The sequence below is a fragment of the Musa acuminata genome, chromosome BXJ2-7 (assembly GCF_036884655.1).
Source record: "Musa acuminata AAA Group cultivar baxijiao chromosome BXJ2-7, Cavendish_Baxijiao_AAA, whole genome shotgun sequence".
NCBI lineage: Eukaryota > Viridiplantae > Streptophyta > Magnoliopsida > Zingiberales > Musaceae > Musa > Musa acuminata.
The window spans coordinates 36711059-36727674 of NC_088344.1; the positions used below are offsets into that span (position 1 = coordinate 36711059).

Below are 16616 nucleotides of genomic sequence, written 5' to 3' on the forward strand. Positions count from 1 at the left end.
GTCTCTCGTACCGAAGCATACCGCCTGTATCGGGCGGTACGTACCGGTTCGACAAGTTACCGATACACGGACCGTCCAGTACCGCTATAGTGCTACAATATTTTATTGTAACACTGTAGCAATGATACAGTACTATACTGTAGCACTACTACAGTATAAAAAAATATAAAATTGTTCGATACATCAGGGTGTACCGCTCGGTATGCCCTGATGTACCGTCCGATACACTGGTATCGCACCATACCGAGCCCGGGTCGAAACGTCGGTACGATACGATACGACAAACCTTGGGTAAGACTATATTAATCATCTTCATATCCCATATTAGACACTATGAAAATGATCAATTGTGTAACAAAATTATTTGGCCCAAAACTGACAGTGAAAAATACACAGAAAACAAAAAAGAGAGGAAAAGGGGTATTCAGTCACTTGGGAGTTCATTTCCGAGGAAATTTGGCTTGTTTGGTACTCGCTACTCCACATGCATTAGCTGAACAAGACAATGTCTATGGTCCCTTCTATCTCCACTTCAACATTATTTTCTAAGATATGATCAGGTATCTGAGGAGATCAGAGAGCCTCTTGCAACACCGAGCAAAGAAGTAAAATGAACTCCTTGATTGGATCAAAACTTCTGGCTGACTCCACCTGCATTAAACTAACAATACTGGGATCAAATGGTATAACACAAACGGTAGAATAGTAATTAATATCATTGTTATAAACTTATTCTTTTTACTTTTCAGTTGTTAATGATGATTCTGATTGTCATTGTCAATTGAGAGGGATAGGGTTGATCCAACCAAGTCCTGTTTTGCGGCTCTTCCTACTTGGGAATCAAACAAGAGATTACCGTTGAGGTCAATCCAATCCTTATGACCAACCTGCAAGAACTAATGTCAAGTGAATCGATCGTGGATATTTAATGCTTTGATTCAAAATTAAGAGTATCATCGTACCTCACGAACCCCTACAAGGATCCTATCCACGTGCAATTAGGAAAACACTATCCAAGCATGGATTTGTCCACATCTCGCAGATGATGTGGTTGGTGATAAGGTGCCGTCGAGCGGCATCAAAATGGGTTGTCCACATCTCGCATTATCTGTATCAACACTGTTGTTATCAGTTATACAATATGGTGTAAAACATGATCACATGATAATATCTAGTTACTTGGCAAAAGAAATATTTTAAAATATTGGGATCCAGCAATACCCAACTACAACTAGATAACATACTAATTCAATGACAAGACAAAAACAATAGCACGAGCCTAAGAATAAGAGACTAAGATACTATCGTAACAAAAAGATAACTAGTTGATGCGTCATCAAACCTTGTCTGCCATACCATATAAAATATCTCTATAAAACATAGTTTAACCTGCTAAAGTCATGTCTAGTAAGCAGTAAACTATGCAACAATGGATACAATCAAAAGTAAGCTAGGCTAGAGTACGCATGCCATGATCCCACATTGCTACAAGCCATCATCACATCACATAATTTCATTTTTATTTCTCTATTAAACATAGGGATCACCTCGAGTAAGGTGTCACAACCGATGCAAAGCAAATATCATATCATACTAAGCAGCAGCCTTGCTACTCAAAAGATATTCAAAATTGAGCAGATTGATCTTTGCAGCAAGCACAAAAACGTTCTCAGTTCAGTGAGCCCTCCTGACATATCAAAGCTAGGACTATGTTAATAGAACAGGGAAGAGGCTATTAGAAAAAAAAGAAATAATCAGTTACTATAATCCAATAATTATAGCTTGTACGTAGCTGTACGAAACATGAGCTGTTTTCGTTTCATTAAAGCTAGGGTGTCCATCTAAAGGTATGCTAAGTTGCCAAGACGTTTGTTATGTAAAACCTCCATTTTTTAATGGTATGAAAGTTAAATGTTCCAACTCTTTAGGGTTGCCTATATGGACCTCTTTTCAGTCACTGACTGTACACCAATAGGATGGAAGTACAAGGCACCACTAATACTTCAACAAGAATCAAAAGCAACAAGAAAACAAATTGTGAAGGCTAAAGTGTTTCAGCTATCTTTTTATCCATCATTTCCTTTGCAAACAAGAGTTAGAAGTTTTAAATTTTCTATTATAAGAAGGCACTAACGTTATGAACTGTTACCATTTACCAGCACCACGTGCAATATCTGAAACAAAAAGATACATTCATACGCTATATCCCTATTACATGAACCCATTGATTTGTGAAAAAAATTACACCACTCAAAGTTCAGATACAAAATTTATCCATGCAAGATAATAATTGAATGGAATCTACTGCCATTTCAAGATCCAAGGGGACCAAGGAAGGAAACCTCAACCTGATGACTGAAACTGGAGATGAATTTGATTCACTCGTAGAATCTGATGGATCCTTTCATAAGCTAATGTTTTTGCAGGTACTGGATTCATTCTCAAAACCTCAGACAATGAGGTGGTTTGGGCAGGGTGTGTTGTGTCAAGCATAAAAATGCTGCCACAGTGACGCTTTAGCTGTTCTTAAAGGAATACGCCAAGTGAAGCAGGATAATCTAAGGAACACAAGAGTGCATTCTGATGTGGAGAATGTAATTAATTTTGTGAAAGGTGTGAAGGGACCCCCTGGTTTTTTAGGGCTATCATTACAAACATTAGAGAACTTGCTTGTAAACTCCATGTATTTCAGTTTGGATATATCCCTAGAAGTCACAATAGCATGGCTCGTAGCCTTGCTAATTTTGGAATAACACAAGGGTTCTCCGATTTTTTGAAAGCCAATGAGTTCAACTTATCCATTTTTGTAATAATTGATCACTGATATTGCTGTTTTTTTTTCTTCGGAAAAAGAAAGAGTTTTGAATAAGAGATGAAAAAGTCCTTTGTCAAAGTTCTATCATAATAGGGGTCTGAGTACAAGATGCTACCAAAATATATCTTTTTGCCTATCTAGGAGCTACCAAACATATATTCCAGTATTGTGATACAAACTAACATCGGTGTAGAGGAGACTAAATACCATCCGAGGAATAAAAGAAGTTCAAAACCTAACACAAAAGTCTGATAATGACCATCACAATGAAATTTATTTTGATCCTTCAAAATTCTCCAGGGGTGCATTGAAAATCTACGTGATCATAGCAAACATAACCACCATTCTCATCCGGGCTTGGGACCGGGATTGGTGGATGTTGTTGGCATCTCCCCATTTACACATGTATGTGACTAACTTTTTAATGTCTTTGAAACGATAGAAAATAAAATTGTTATGCGTCTAAAATCAGCTGAATTATCATTTTTGAACTCCAAGCATGAAATTTAGGTGATTTCTCTTGACATGAGAGTGGCATAATTGAACCCACATGTTAGAAGCATCAATAGAAATTAGAATGTCATTTGCAATGGGGTAACATCCCGATGCTTTGAAGGAATTATTTGCATTTCAAAATTTTAATGCACCAGTGATAAGAGAAATGTATGTTAAAAATAAACAGCAAGGAAGTTTGTTCCAAACGCTTAATAACAATAGAAAGGAAAATTACACGGACTAATTCTCCCAGTAGAAGTTAGTATTGATATAAAACAACTAAGTGGATCCACCAAGTGACCTAAGTTTAGAGAAAAAACAGTATCGATATTTCAAAGATATAGAATATATTTTCTTTATGACCCATATCGGCATATCCTACTTACATAGTAACTGGAAGAGGAGAAAAGCACTATCATGCCTATGCCTATTGATATGCCTCCACCACAAGAAAAAGAAAACTTACTCTTACTATTATTTTCTTCACTGAACGTTGCAGAAGAATCGAGGATCCACAGGCAATTAATCTTGACGTTTCCTCCACGAACTTAGAGCGCACATAAACCAACGTGTTTTTGTCCCTAATTTGCTTTATCATAGATGTCGAGTATCTAAGAAACTAAACATATCAAAAACTGCTCCATCCTTCAATATCTCAAATCCAACACCTTGTGAACAGGTTCACATTTACTAAAACTTGCTATAAAAGATTCCGTTTTTCCTGATCAAACCAAGATAAAGTTTTAGAGAAACAAGAATGGCGAAAACGAAGATACGGTTACCATCCAGCATCCTGGAACGGCGCCTTGGCTCTCAAGAAAGGAACCTGAGAAGAAGGCAAGAGATAGATAAATAAGAGGGTTTTGGGTCAATCAGATAGAAACAATGGCTCATGTAATGGACATAGGGGAGCCGGAGCGCGTCTGCAGCACCGATTCACCGTTGCAGTGCGACCGAGTTGATGACGTCTGTCGCAAACGGGCCGGAAGGAGCGAAGGAGGCGGGGGAAGGCGATAGCATCGGGCCGAGACGGCCGCGATGAGCCGGTATTGCATACAATTTTTGGTCTCTTAATGAACACAAATGGGATCCGTGGCTCGTTAGACCATCGGTCCCATAGCAGTCGAGCTCCGATGGATCGAACAGGTCGGACTTGACGCGTTCAAGTGATTTGATATAATTAGAACAGGCATTTAATCGACCAGTCGATCCAACAATATGATTGTTAATCCGATCCGATACAAGACGATAAGCACAATTGCATAAAGTTGTTTTTTTATCGTAGAATAATATTATTTTATATCTTTAAGTGTTTCATTGTAAAAATTGATAGTCATATACAAGAAAATATCTTTTTGTCTAAGAATTTCTCATATATTTATACAAAGAGATATCACAAGTGATCCCAAAAAGATTTGCTAAAGTGTCGATGCTTAATAATAATATGAGCGATGGTCATTTTCGTTTCCATGACAAAATTTATATTTCTTTAGATAATATAAATATGAATCAAATCATATAATGAATCAGTAGTAATACCTTAGGTAAAAATGATGAAGCTAAGGAATAAGACATGAGTTTATATGAATCAACACATTTTCAGATTGATGTAGAGCTTAGTAACTCAAATGATCAGTGATTTTCTTTAGTCTTATAATAAATTTACCAACGAAGGGTTCTAAAACTTAGTTTATGAAGCACATAAAATTACTTAGGGCATTAGATAGACCGTGACTAGTTATTCACATAAGTTATCTTGAGTTTTGAATGTTATTTTTTATTTATCACTACGTTTAATACAAACGTGATGGTATCTAAATTCAATAAGAAGATCTAGCATATACTAAGTCAAGGATTTGAGAAGCGATGTTTTTTTATTGTTTTGTTGATTGCTTGATTATCCCCACGCATCCTCCACGACCTATATTTCTTAGTGATTGGTTAGCAAGGCAAAAATAACGCAAAGATTGAGATTATATTATGTAAAGCCTGTAGTCTAAAATTCTTTAATTTATTTGTTTAATTTGACTATCTCCTTAGGATTTATTTTATAATATGAAAGATTATAGAGAGTTACGATCTTAGGAGGAGGTCAATGACATATTGAATTTATCGTAACGGTAACAACTCACTATGTAATTTTAAGGGTGTGATATTAGAAAATTCATCTAAAAATGATTTAGTCTTAGGAGTTAGGTTAAGAATCCTGTAAAGATTAAAGAATTTATGATGGTCATACAAATTTTATTGTTTAAATTTTTTATTTTTTATAAAATTTAAGATCGAATAAGTAGAGCCTCTTTCATAGTTAAGACTTGTGGAGGAGACTTGTGAGTTCTTCATTTATTTTTTTAAAATAATTTTATTAGTCATAATATTTTTATTTTATATGAAAAATATATATTTATTTTCTCTTTTATGATCGACAATATCAAAATCATACAACACCTAAAAGAATGTCAATTGATAAGATATCACACTAAATTTCATCTTGACAATCACTTATTTTAAATGATTAGAATGTCAATGGTTTTGTCAATCTAGATTATTTTAAATGAGGTTAGATATAATTGTACCATAAAATTTAATCTCTATAGATTTTGAGATTATATTTATAGTGCTACCCATCAATAAAATAATGATAAGGGGCAGCCCACTGCAAATTTGCCTTGTATTCAATTAAACTGCATATGTATGCATAGATAGTAAGATTGTGAGGTCTAAAGGTCTTGGGATGGGTCGGATTTCAAATAAACTCCGGAACAACGTCGTAATGGGCTATCGGATTGGTTCTCTCGGACCTGATACAATCCGAGTTCGATCCATTAGTTGTCCCACGCCCGACCCAATTCGCCGGTCTCCCTGATCCGGAGTACGAGTCGTCATTTCAGCTTGCCACGGATTCTGGTACCGTCTGGCTGGCCACTGACAGGCGGAGGCGTGCCCGCCTCCGAGCCACTTCCGGTCACTGCTTTGGTCTGAATGTTCTAAAAGGGGCCAAATAAATACGCCAAGACAAGTTTGTCCTCGCCGCGACACCCACAGAGATAGCTCATCTGTGATCTACAATGGGACCCGCTGCCCGCCGTCTGTGGCTCTCGCGAGTAACTTGTTCCCGAGTGCCTTAGTCTTCTTCGCTCTCTCTATTGAAATTGGAAATACAAAATTAGTTTCTTACCCATTATCCTTTACCCGTTGAGTTTACACTCCTTGCTACTGAAGGAAGCCACTGGGGTCAGTTAGGATGTCCAATGACAATACAGGTTTATCTTCGGCAACGTCGGGAAATGTACGAATGTAACCTGCGTCGTTTTCTGTTTACGTAGGCCACGTCGCAGTCCCGGCATCCCACAGGCGTGGACATTTGTGCGCACACCGCCGCTGTAGTAAAGGATAGTTATCCAACGGTTCATTTCGCTTCGGGTGAAAGATCGGACGGTGCAATTTGACGTATCTTCCTTATTTTTAAATATTCTTCCTTTCTTTACTACATAATAACGCAACTGAAGACTGCAGGTGAAGGCAGGTGGACTTCGTTCCCCCATTTCGATTCCTCTAGCCGGTGAGTTACGTCGCAGATATTTCGTTGCGATTTTAGTGATTCTTTGTGGTAATCGGTTCGTCGGGATTGATTTCTAATTCGTTTTCCCCTATTTCATCTAATCTGTTGTGGAGGATAGCTTTTTCTTTTCAAATCTTTAATGTAATCATGGTATAGATTGATATATTCTAGGGATTTAACGCTCATATTTTGGATCGACAGTGGATCATGGGCACCAGACGTGGATTTCTCGCATCTCTTGTTCTGCTTTCGATACTTGTGCTGGCTTTGGTTCTTCCAGCATCGGCCGATGGTTTGGTCAGGATCAAGCTGAAGAAGAAGCCCTTGGACGAAAACGGCAGACTCGCGGCTCGGCTTGTTCAGGAAAGGAGGCGTTTGATGGCCCGGAAGCACGGCTTTCGACTTGGTAACGGGGAAGATACTGATATTGTTTCCCTCAAGAACTATATGAACGCGCAGTATTTTGGGGAGATCGGCATCGGTTCCCCTGCACAGAAGTTCACCGTGATCTTTGATACGGGGAGCTCAAATTTGTGGGTTCCCTCTTCCAAGTGCTACTTCTCGGTGAGCGATTTGTTTAGTTTATGGTGGATGCCTGAAAACAATTGGTAGTCCAAGAATTGGTGTTGAAAATTTCAGGGTTGATGAATTATGTCCTTCTAACAGGTTGCTTGCTTCCTCCACTCGAGGTACAAGTCAACTCGATCAAGCACCTACCAGAAGAATGGTTAGTCTCTTTCTCTCTCTCTCTCTCTCTCTCTCTCTCTCTCATATATATATATATATATATATATATATATATATATATATATATATATATATGTATGTATATAATTTATTAGGATCAAAGAGTGGATAAATCCTTTTCTTTTAAGTATCATCATGGTGAGAATAGTTCGCAGACAAATAACTATTCTTGTCTAGGATTGGCCATGGTAATGATCTGTATAATTGGCTTGTAAATTGCTAATCTATTGATGAGTGACTATAAAATCCTAAAGTACTTTGGATATGTAGGAAATAGAGGGACGATTTTGTAGAAGCAGAAATAGTAACCCTCTGCCAGTACATAACAGATTAACAGGCACTATCCATGAATTTGCCAGTGTAGCATATAGCTGTAACTCTGACCACAAGCTGCTCTTGGCCATAAAACTGAAGTCAGTTGTGTTGGTGCCTTCCTGAAAGAGACATGTCTGAGGCATACTCTTTGATACCTTTCTGATTATAATTCATGCATACTGAGCGGCCTGTGGTTTCTTCCTCTCTGAAATCTGTGCTATATATCAGGATAGGATAGTCAGCTGGCTCGGTGCACATCACCAGTCATCTTTTGCTTCATCTACTCATCTTTAACAAATTATGCTTTATGATTCAGGAAATGCCTCTTTTACTCTCTCTCTCTCTCTCTCTCTCTCTCTCTCTCTCTCTGTGACCTCTGTTGGTTTCTGTCAACATCTTGTGTGATTCTTACACTCTGGTAAGAAATCAGATGCTAACTCTAGGTTGTCTTTTCCTGTGCAGGCAAGTCTGCAGCTATTCATTATGGATCAGGAGCGATTTCTGGTTTTTTTAGCCAAGATCATGTCACTATTGGTGACCTAGTTGTTAAATACCAGGTTTTTAATTTTGAGTGGCTTAATATATTTAAAGCCTCAGTTTTTAGTTAATAATTTTTATTGATAATGTTCTTGTATTAATAAGGGATATTGGTTCAGGACTTTATTGAAGCTACCAGAGAACCAAGTGTCACATTCGTGGTGGCGAAATTTGATGGCATACTTGGACTTGGGTTTAAGGAGATATCTGTTGGCAATGCTGTACCTGTGTGGTAATCTAGCTATTACCTTTATTTTTTATATATATCTAAATAATATATTATTCAATGTTATTTGTACAGCTTATTGATTTTTCATATTCTTTGTTTTTTGCATGTTGAAGTTTCTTTTTATTCTAAATTGGAAAGCAATAGGTACTTAGAATTAAGGTTCGTAATATCGTACCGTACCGGTATTTCGACCTGGGCTCTGTACCGGTACGGTACGGTATACCGAGCAGTACACCCAGGTGTACCGAGTACTGTAGCACTGCTACAGTGCTATAATGCACTTGGACCGGTAACAGGTGGTCCGCGTATCGGCAACCGGTCGAACCGGTACGTATCGCCCGTACCGGGCGGTACAATTCGGTACTGCAGACCCTGCTTAGAATAATTCAAATCGAAGCAATTTGATGTCTGACATGGGTCTATATGACATGATTGATTGAAAAAAAAACTCCAAACACTTCTTTTGTCATATATTCTATATATCACATTAGATAGATGTCATGATGTAACGAAAATGGGTGAAGAACGATATGCCACCAAATATATTTCTAAATGTCTAACTAGACTTTCCTTTTTTTGTCTTAATGTTCTAATAGATCATCTACTCTTTTTGTTCTACAAACTGCACAAAAATGAAAAGCATGATATGTTGTGCAATTTATAGAACAAAAAGAATAGGTGGTCTATTAGAACATCAAAGCAAAAATGAAAAGTCTATTTAGACATTTAGAGCTATATTTGGTGGCATGTCATTCTTATCTATCTTCTTTACCATGATATATATCTAATGTGATATATAGAATATATGATAAAGGTATAGTGTTAGTTCTTTACTATGACATCTATCTAATGTGATATATAGAATATATGATAAAGGTACAGTGTTAGTTCAGTTCCCCTGATGTGTTGATTTGTGTTACCTTCTTCTTTAGGAAGTCATAGCAAGTTCCATTCTTTGTTTTCAGGAATTGACTGATAACTTTAGATGACAAAACATATACTATTGTTGTTCATAAACTTTTTTAGAAATGGACATATGTATGCATTCTTCAAATTAGTCTTTCCCACCTGTTGTTGTAGCTTGCTCTCAATTAAACGTAGCTTCCAATGCGATTTCTGTTTTTTTTCCTCCAGCAGAGAACATTGTGGCAAAATGCTAAGTTGTATAATAAGGCCGCTGCCTAACTGCTGTAGTGGCAATCATTGATTTTGGAACCTGGAGTCTAATGGCTATCATCAATATCTTTGTGCCCCAAAGATACTTAAATAACACATTTTGACTAAGTGAATTATAAGTGAATCGGTTTTACTCATGGCATCTTGTCACTTCTTATCCATGGTACTGGACTGGTCACTGATCACTGGTCAGACCATTATGTACAGCCCCAGTGTTTGTATAGACAAAGAGGAGGAAGAAAAAGAGGAAGGAAGAGATGTCAGTGCAGGAAGAGGATGAAGAATAAAGATGAAGAGGAAGTGATGGAGGAATAGGAGGAGGAAGAGGAGCGATGGAGGAACAGGAGGAAGAGGAAGAGCAAGAAAGAGGAGAATGAGGAAGAAGAAGAGAAGATGTCCAAAAAGGGGGAGGAAGCGTACTTGTGGTCAGGTGACGCAGTGGGCGACTGGGAGGCATTGCCTTGGGGTTCTACAAGTATGAAGAAGAGGACGACAGTAGGGCTATGCTCGTATGGAGAGGAGAATGTGATCCCTAATCCTTGGTTTTAAGACTTTTTTTCTTTTCCTTGTTTAATACCAGACTAGACTGTGGAGATGGGCGCAGACTAGACCATCGAAATGGGGGCAGCCCATCTCTTCATATGTTTGGGCTGGAACTGGTATATCTCGGGTACTGAATTGGGCGACTGTACTGCGGTCTGTGTTGGAAGGAATGGATAATGCATGTGCACTAAGTTCTCTTCGCATGGAGCCATAATGTGCTTTACTGTTGGATCATAGGTGCTTCCTCCCCATGTTAAAATTATAGAGAGTGGTTGCAGGTTTCTTGTATTAATTGTCAGATATATATTTGAATAATATTAATTGTTAATGTAACTGAAAGTAGGTCTTAATTGGCTAGAATCAACTAATTAATTATATGCACAGGTATAATATGATCAAGCAAGGTCTTGTTAAGGAACCTGTTTTTTCTTTCTGGTTTAACCGAAATGCTGATGAAGGTGAGGGAGGTGAGATAGTTTTTGGTGGGGTTGATCCAAATCATTATAAAGGTGAACACATATATGTTCCTGTAACTCAGAAGGGTTATTGGCAGGTTCTTCTCTGGACCCCATTTGCATTTGTGATGTCATTTATGCACATAGCCTGCCAAGTTGGTGAACCTTACCAATTCCTGCCCTTTCTTTAACAGTTTGACATGGGCGATGTACATATTGATGGCCAGTCTACTGGTATAGCACTTGGATTCATCTACTTCTGTATTATCATGATCTTATTCCTTATCTGATTTTTATTGTATGTTTATCAGGATTCTGTGCTGGTGGTTGTGCTGCAATTGCAGATTCAGGAACTTCTCTAATTGCTGGTCCAATGGTATGTACAATATTTGGCAGTTTTTCGATTAGGAAGATCCATCTTCTTTTATTTATTTATTTATTTATATTTGAAGATATTTTTTTGTGCCAACAATTGCTATATTAGTTGCTCCTGATAGATATATGCATAAATAATTGAATGTTACATGGTTGCAATCATGGATTCAAATATCGATCCACTACCAATACCAGTTAGCAGTTGGATCCATATGGTATTGATATGGTACCAGTACTACCAACACCTCAGCATGGGTCATCGTCCAGATAAGAGAGAGAATAAGGGAAGTAATGAGAGCGAAGGAGAAGTAGAGAGCGAGCCTGAGGGAAGGAGAGACAGAAAAGAGAAAAAAAAAGAAAAAAATTGAAAACAATTGTGACAGTTATAGAGAATGAGAAAAATATATCAATATCAAATGATAAACTTATTGTCTACAGTATGGTACCAGTCTGGCTTACCAGATGGTGCAGTCCATCTTGAAACGAACCGCACAAAAATGCCATGTCTGCATCCTGGTTGAGCCAGTTTCTAATTCATGATTGCAGTGTCCTCAAGTCACATTGTTACAATATTCTGTTAGTGGAGTTTTTTCTTTTAAAAGGTGGGGGAGGGCATGATTTAGCCCATTTAGGTTATTAATTCGTTTGTATCTGTTTCGTATTATGTTTCACCTTTTTTATTCAACTTATGTATCATATCTATTGTGCTGATGCAATTCTGCAATGGTAGAAAGTCGTGATTAAATTGCTGGTTGAATATCCACTGTAAACTTAGGTTTTCTACTAAGCTAGTTCATTTTCTTCTTTAAGATTGAATGCAGCCTGTTAGTTGTCTTGGTAACATATATCCTACTCAAAGATATTTTCATGTCAAAGACGACGTCATTGTTAGTGATTATCCACTTGAATATCTTAGTTGCAGTTCTACTGGGTATTTGTGAATGATCAAAATCTTTTCAGTGTTCACACTCAAAAGCATTTGCTGTTTTTTATTTTCTTTCTTTTTTTATTTGGGAAGATTCTTTGGAACCTTTTATTTCTGGAACTTAAGAAAAGTGGGTCAGTATAGGAAAATTGTTGATACCATTGTTTTAACATGAAGACTAATTGAACCTGACAAGGGATGCAATTTGATTGAATTTAGAATAAGGTAGAAATCTATTTTGCCCATAAAAAAAGAATAAAACAATAAATCGATTACTAATATGTGGGTGCAAGATTGTTTATGACTGTGGAATTAATACTTGTAGTATTTGTTGATTCATTTTCCATGATTGCTTTTTTTCTTAAAAAAAGAAGCACCTGATCAAAGGTTGGTCTGTTCAGAACCTATTTTGTTTGCAAGTCAGGATGCTTTGTGGTACTACATTTTATTCTATGAAAATCAGAAATATTACAATGCAAATTTTTATATATAATCTAGTGGTACTACACATGGAGTAGGTTGCTTAAATCCTTGAATTTCTATTCATAATATACATATCTATCTAACTCTGCTTGCTATGTATATAACAAGATGAATTTGTAAATTGTTGTATCAAGACAGTCCATGGTTGGGTTTATGTGGAAGCTGATAGTGGAGCAGTGAACTACTAGCTGATAGTGGGTTTATGTTGATATTAGTCTTTAGTTTCCCAGTGTACTCCAAATTGCCAAATGAATTACATTTATTAGGCACATTTAAAGTGGTTATGGTCTTAACTACAGTGCATATGCGTAGTATCATTAACTGTGGTACTGCTTTTCCCTAGACCACCAACCAATGACTAATATCTCCTGAGATTTCTGCAGACAGTTATTGCAGAAATTAATCAGAAAATTGGAGCTTCTGGTGTTGTTAGCCAAGAGTGCAAAGCAGTAGTAGCTCAATATGGGGAACAAATTTTGGACATGTTGCTGTCAGAGGTTTGCACCAATGTTTTCATGCATATGATGATTTTAGATGATCTTGCTGACTACCTGATGCTGTATACTGTTTGTTGGCCATGTATCATTTTGCAGACTGAACCATCGAAGGTTTGCTCTCGGATTGGTCTGTGCACCTTTGATGGAACTCATGGAGTTAGGTTGATAGTTTATCACTGAGAAAAGTTGTCTACTTTGGGTTTAGAAATGCAAGTTCCATTACTCACATATAAGCTTTGCTTTTGCTTTGATGTGTTTGCAGTATTGGCATTGAGAGCGTGGTGAATGAGAGTGCTGATGTATCATCTGGTCTCCAGAGTGATGCTATCTGCAGTGTCTGTGAGATGGCAGTTGTATGGATGCAAAATCAACTGAGACAGAATCAGACACAAGAACGTGTACTAAACTACATAAATGAGGTGAAGTCATTTTGAATCATGTGATGCATTAAAGACTGCAGTGTGTACATGTTAGATCGTGTTTTGAGTTCCATTGCAGCTATGTGAACGGCTGCCTAGTCCCATGGGAGAATCATCCGTAGACTGTGCTGCCATTTCATCCATGCCTGGAGTCTCGTTCACCATTGGAAATAAAACATTTGAGCTTACAGCAGAGCAGGTATAATATTTCTCATCGGTATCACTACACTCTTAATATTTACTATTGATGAGTTGAAATTTTCTGGAAACTGCTTAGTGCCATGGCAAAGTTGCTTTTTTTGCAATGTGACTAAGGTTTGAGTGGCACAAATATTCTTAATGCTTGTGGGGCTAGGGTTGTTTATATTGACGTCAGATCTCGTATTAACGGGAATGTTGTGTGATAGGCCCCCTAACTAGTGGCCTGATTGCTTCATGTTAAGGTTTCCAATTTTTTGTTCTATAAATTATTTGTCTTTTGGTAAATATAATTAGGCATACCTAAACCAATTATGGGAATAATGCAATCTTTAGATAAGAATATTGTTTTTCCCATGAATATCATGATGTAGGAGCATGGGTTGCCTTGGTATGCATGCCAGCCAGGGTAATTTGGTTTGCTTGTGAACCATGAAAGATTGGTCGCTGTGCAACTTTTGTGGCATAGTAAATCCTTCTTTATGGTAATGTTGTGAAATATGTAGGGAAGCAAAAAAGTGTCTGTTTACCTCTTTGTGACAAGCTTTACAAAAATAAGGAGTATAGAAGCTCATCTGTGAACAGACATCAATGAAGTGAGCATGCTGACTTCTGTGAACAGTCAAGGCTGTTGAGTATGGAAGATCAGGCTGCATTGCTTTGATGTATGACTAATAATTGTTGCCATTGATATTCATATATGAAGTCTTATTTATTTTAAATTTTAGTCGAATAAAAACAATATTTGTTTGCTGAATTACTCGGCCAGGAGTGTAAATATAGATTTCCCGACAAGTAATCTGCACTTGAAGAGCTTAATGTTGCATGAACGGATATTATTTTGCAACTCATGCATCCTTTCTTCCTTATAAGCAATCATACCTCAGAAAATCTTGTCAATTCTGCATTAGTACCTCATCACCATCCATCGAGCAATTTAATTTTTAATTTCTTGATGCCAGAGTCAGAAACAGTAAGTTTTGAGCTGGCAATCTGGATATCGAGATTGTCAAAGGTTATTGCACTAGTGAACGTCAGTGACCTTCAAGGGACACTAGCTGGCATGGTTAAGCAACCTAATACAACATGAATAACAACGGGTTTAAAATGGCACTTTGTGCTTTTGGAGTAGGGGACAAAATCCCAGCAAAGTTAATGGCATTAACTTGTGGTCGCATAACTTAGTGGCCTGCTAGAAAATCTTCTCATTTGACTGAAGTATGAAAGATCATCACGTTCTCTATGGGTGAGAATGAAGATACTTATTGGTTCAATGGAGATCTTAAAATTTGCTGGATGTCCTTGGATTTCTTTTTGATTGGGATTATAATCAACTGTGGGAATATTACTATAGGAACATGTTGTGGCCTTATCTTGATCCAGGTCTAAGGATTGACTTAATTTGGAAAGTTATTAAGTAATTGTAATCCAAGTTTTAATTCTTCATCAAAAGACCAATCTAGTTCCTTGTGGTTGAGGATTAGCCTCTCATGGGTATGTTTATACTTAAATATGTGCACGGACCGGAAGTTGCATTACGCTTGGTGTTGAAGGTCCTTTGATAACCTTAACACAAAGTGGGATTAAAAATAGGCTTATTCCAAATTGGAATTGGGCTTTTTTCACAGGGCTACCGAAGATCTTCTCTTGGAATGATGTTTCTAAACGGGATAGTATTTTCTCTGTCTGTTGTCAAGGAGCCTAGAATCTCCTGTACTGAATCATGACACTTGCCTCTATCTCTGTTTTCTTATTTGCAATTTTGTTAAGCCAGTGTAAAAATGAAATGACTTGCATAAGATTTGTGGAGGTTTCCTTATTTCATCGGAATGTTTCTATAAAAGTTTCAATCATATTAATCCGCGCTGTTTAATCTCGCCATAACCTCGGCCTGTTGGGTTTGCAGTATATTCTAAAGGTTGGTGAGGGTGCTGCAGCACAGTGCATTAGTGGGTTCATAGCCCTGGACGTGCCACCACCACGTGGTCCTATTTGGTGCGTCCTGCTTTGATTACCATATTTGTCAAAATATCCATCTTTCATGGTTCTCTGACTTGCAAATGGTGCTTGGAACTGCAGGATTCTGGGAGATGTCTTCATGGGAGTTTATCACACTGTATTTGACTATGGCAACTTGAGAGTTGGGTTTGCAGAAGCAGCTTAGTAAACAGACGCGTTTATGTTGTTGACATAAAGAAACTCTGGTTTTACAAGAAAAAGGAACTTTGGTTTTATCGTACGAAGGCAGAGACAGTCCATGTATATGGACCGGGTTAAGATGTAATGCATGGCTAAAAATGGGCGTTGGGTGCTTGTGTTGGGTTTGTTGATGTTTTTAGTGCGCATATGTGGCTCGTTTAAGTGTTGATTGTGTTTGCTGTCTTTTCTCTTCGCTTATGCAGCTTTGACCTGACAATCTTGGAATATGTGATCTGACAACGTATGGAGTCAATTTGAGTTGGTATTGAGTTAACTAGCCAATTTATCAAGAAAGTCAATGGACTTGAACCAAGTCACAATATGCCTATCAGTGGCCTAAACTAGGCTTAGGAGGTGATATCTCTGGTAGTACCGTTTGAGCCAACCAAAAAGTATTGTTTATTTTTTTTAATGTTTTTGATAGTGATACTATATATATCGATAATAGTATTACTTATGTTAGTGGTAGTATTGCTAAAGCCACCTGATTATGATAGTATTATCACTTAGTGCGAGTGGTAGTACTGCTTGTACTATGAAAGTTTAGGGATTTAAATTTTTGATTCTATTTTTAAAGCGTTTTAATGTCTATAAATTCTCTGCTTGGTTGATGGTTGATGGAGCATTTATTCATAGGAAAAAAAGT

General features: G+C 37.4%; 1 protein-coding gene and 1 long non-coding RNA gene across 7 annotated transcripts; one reads left to right on the forward strand and one right to left on the reverse strand.

Annotated features, from left to right (window-relative positions):
* Positions 1-315: 315 nt before the first annotated feature.
* LOC103992823 (uncharacterized) lies at positions 316-4361 on the reverse strand. Of its 6 annotated transcripts, none has more exons than XR_010488883.1 (5): positions 4251-4361; positions 3777-4136; positions 963-1108; positions 743-887; positions 316-651 (listed from the first exon to the last, which is right to left on the reverse strand). It is a non-coding gene; the product is annotated as an uncharacterized LOC103992823 (long non-coding RNA). The 6 variants fall into 6 exon arrangements; XR_010488882.1 differs by having other exon boundaries at positions 4243-4361; XR_010488884.1 differs by having other exon boundaries at positions 4214-4348.
* A 2388-nt stretch (positions 4362-6749) lies between these two features.
* LOC135617925 (aspartic proteinase oryzasin-1-like) lies at positions 6750-16139 on the forward strand. Its single transcript, XM_065118699.1, has 14 exons — positions 6750-6872; positions 7074-7436; positions 7539-7599; positions 8397-8491; positions 8591-8703; positions 10804-10972; positions 11069-11108; positions 11186-11250; positions 13041-13154; positions 13251-13315; positions 13417-13573; positions 13653-13772; positions 15678-15766; positions 15851-16139. The coding sequence occupies exons 2-14, from the start codon at positions 7080-7082 to the stop codon at positions 15933-15935; spliced, it is 1530 nt and encodes a 509-aa protein (XP_064974771.1). The 5' UTR covers positions 6750-6872; positions 7074-7079; the 3' UTR covers positions 15936-16139.
* Positions 16140-16616: the final 477 nt, after the last annotated feature.

What these genes read in the sequence shown, in the direction of transcription:
- LOC135617925 (XM_065118699.1), top strand. Translation starts at nt 7,080, where the DNA reads ATGGGCACCAGACGTGGATTTCTCGCATCTCTTGTTCTGCTTTCGATA. An exon ending in GGCAATGCTGTACCTGTGTG is followed by an intron (nt 8,704 to 10,803) that starts GTAATCTAGCTA and finishes TTATATGCACAG; the next exon opens with GTATAATATGATCAAGCAAG. An exon ending in TTGAGCTTACAGCAGAGCAG is followed by an intron (nt 13,773 to 15,677) that starts GTATAATATTTC and finishes TTGGGTTTGCAG; the next exon opens with TATATTCTAAAGGTTGGTGA.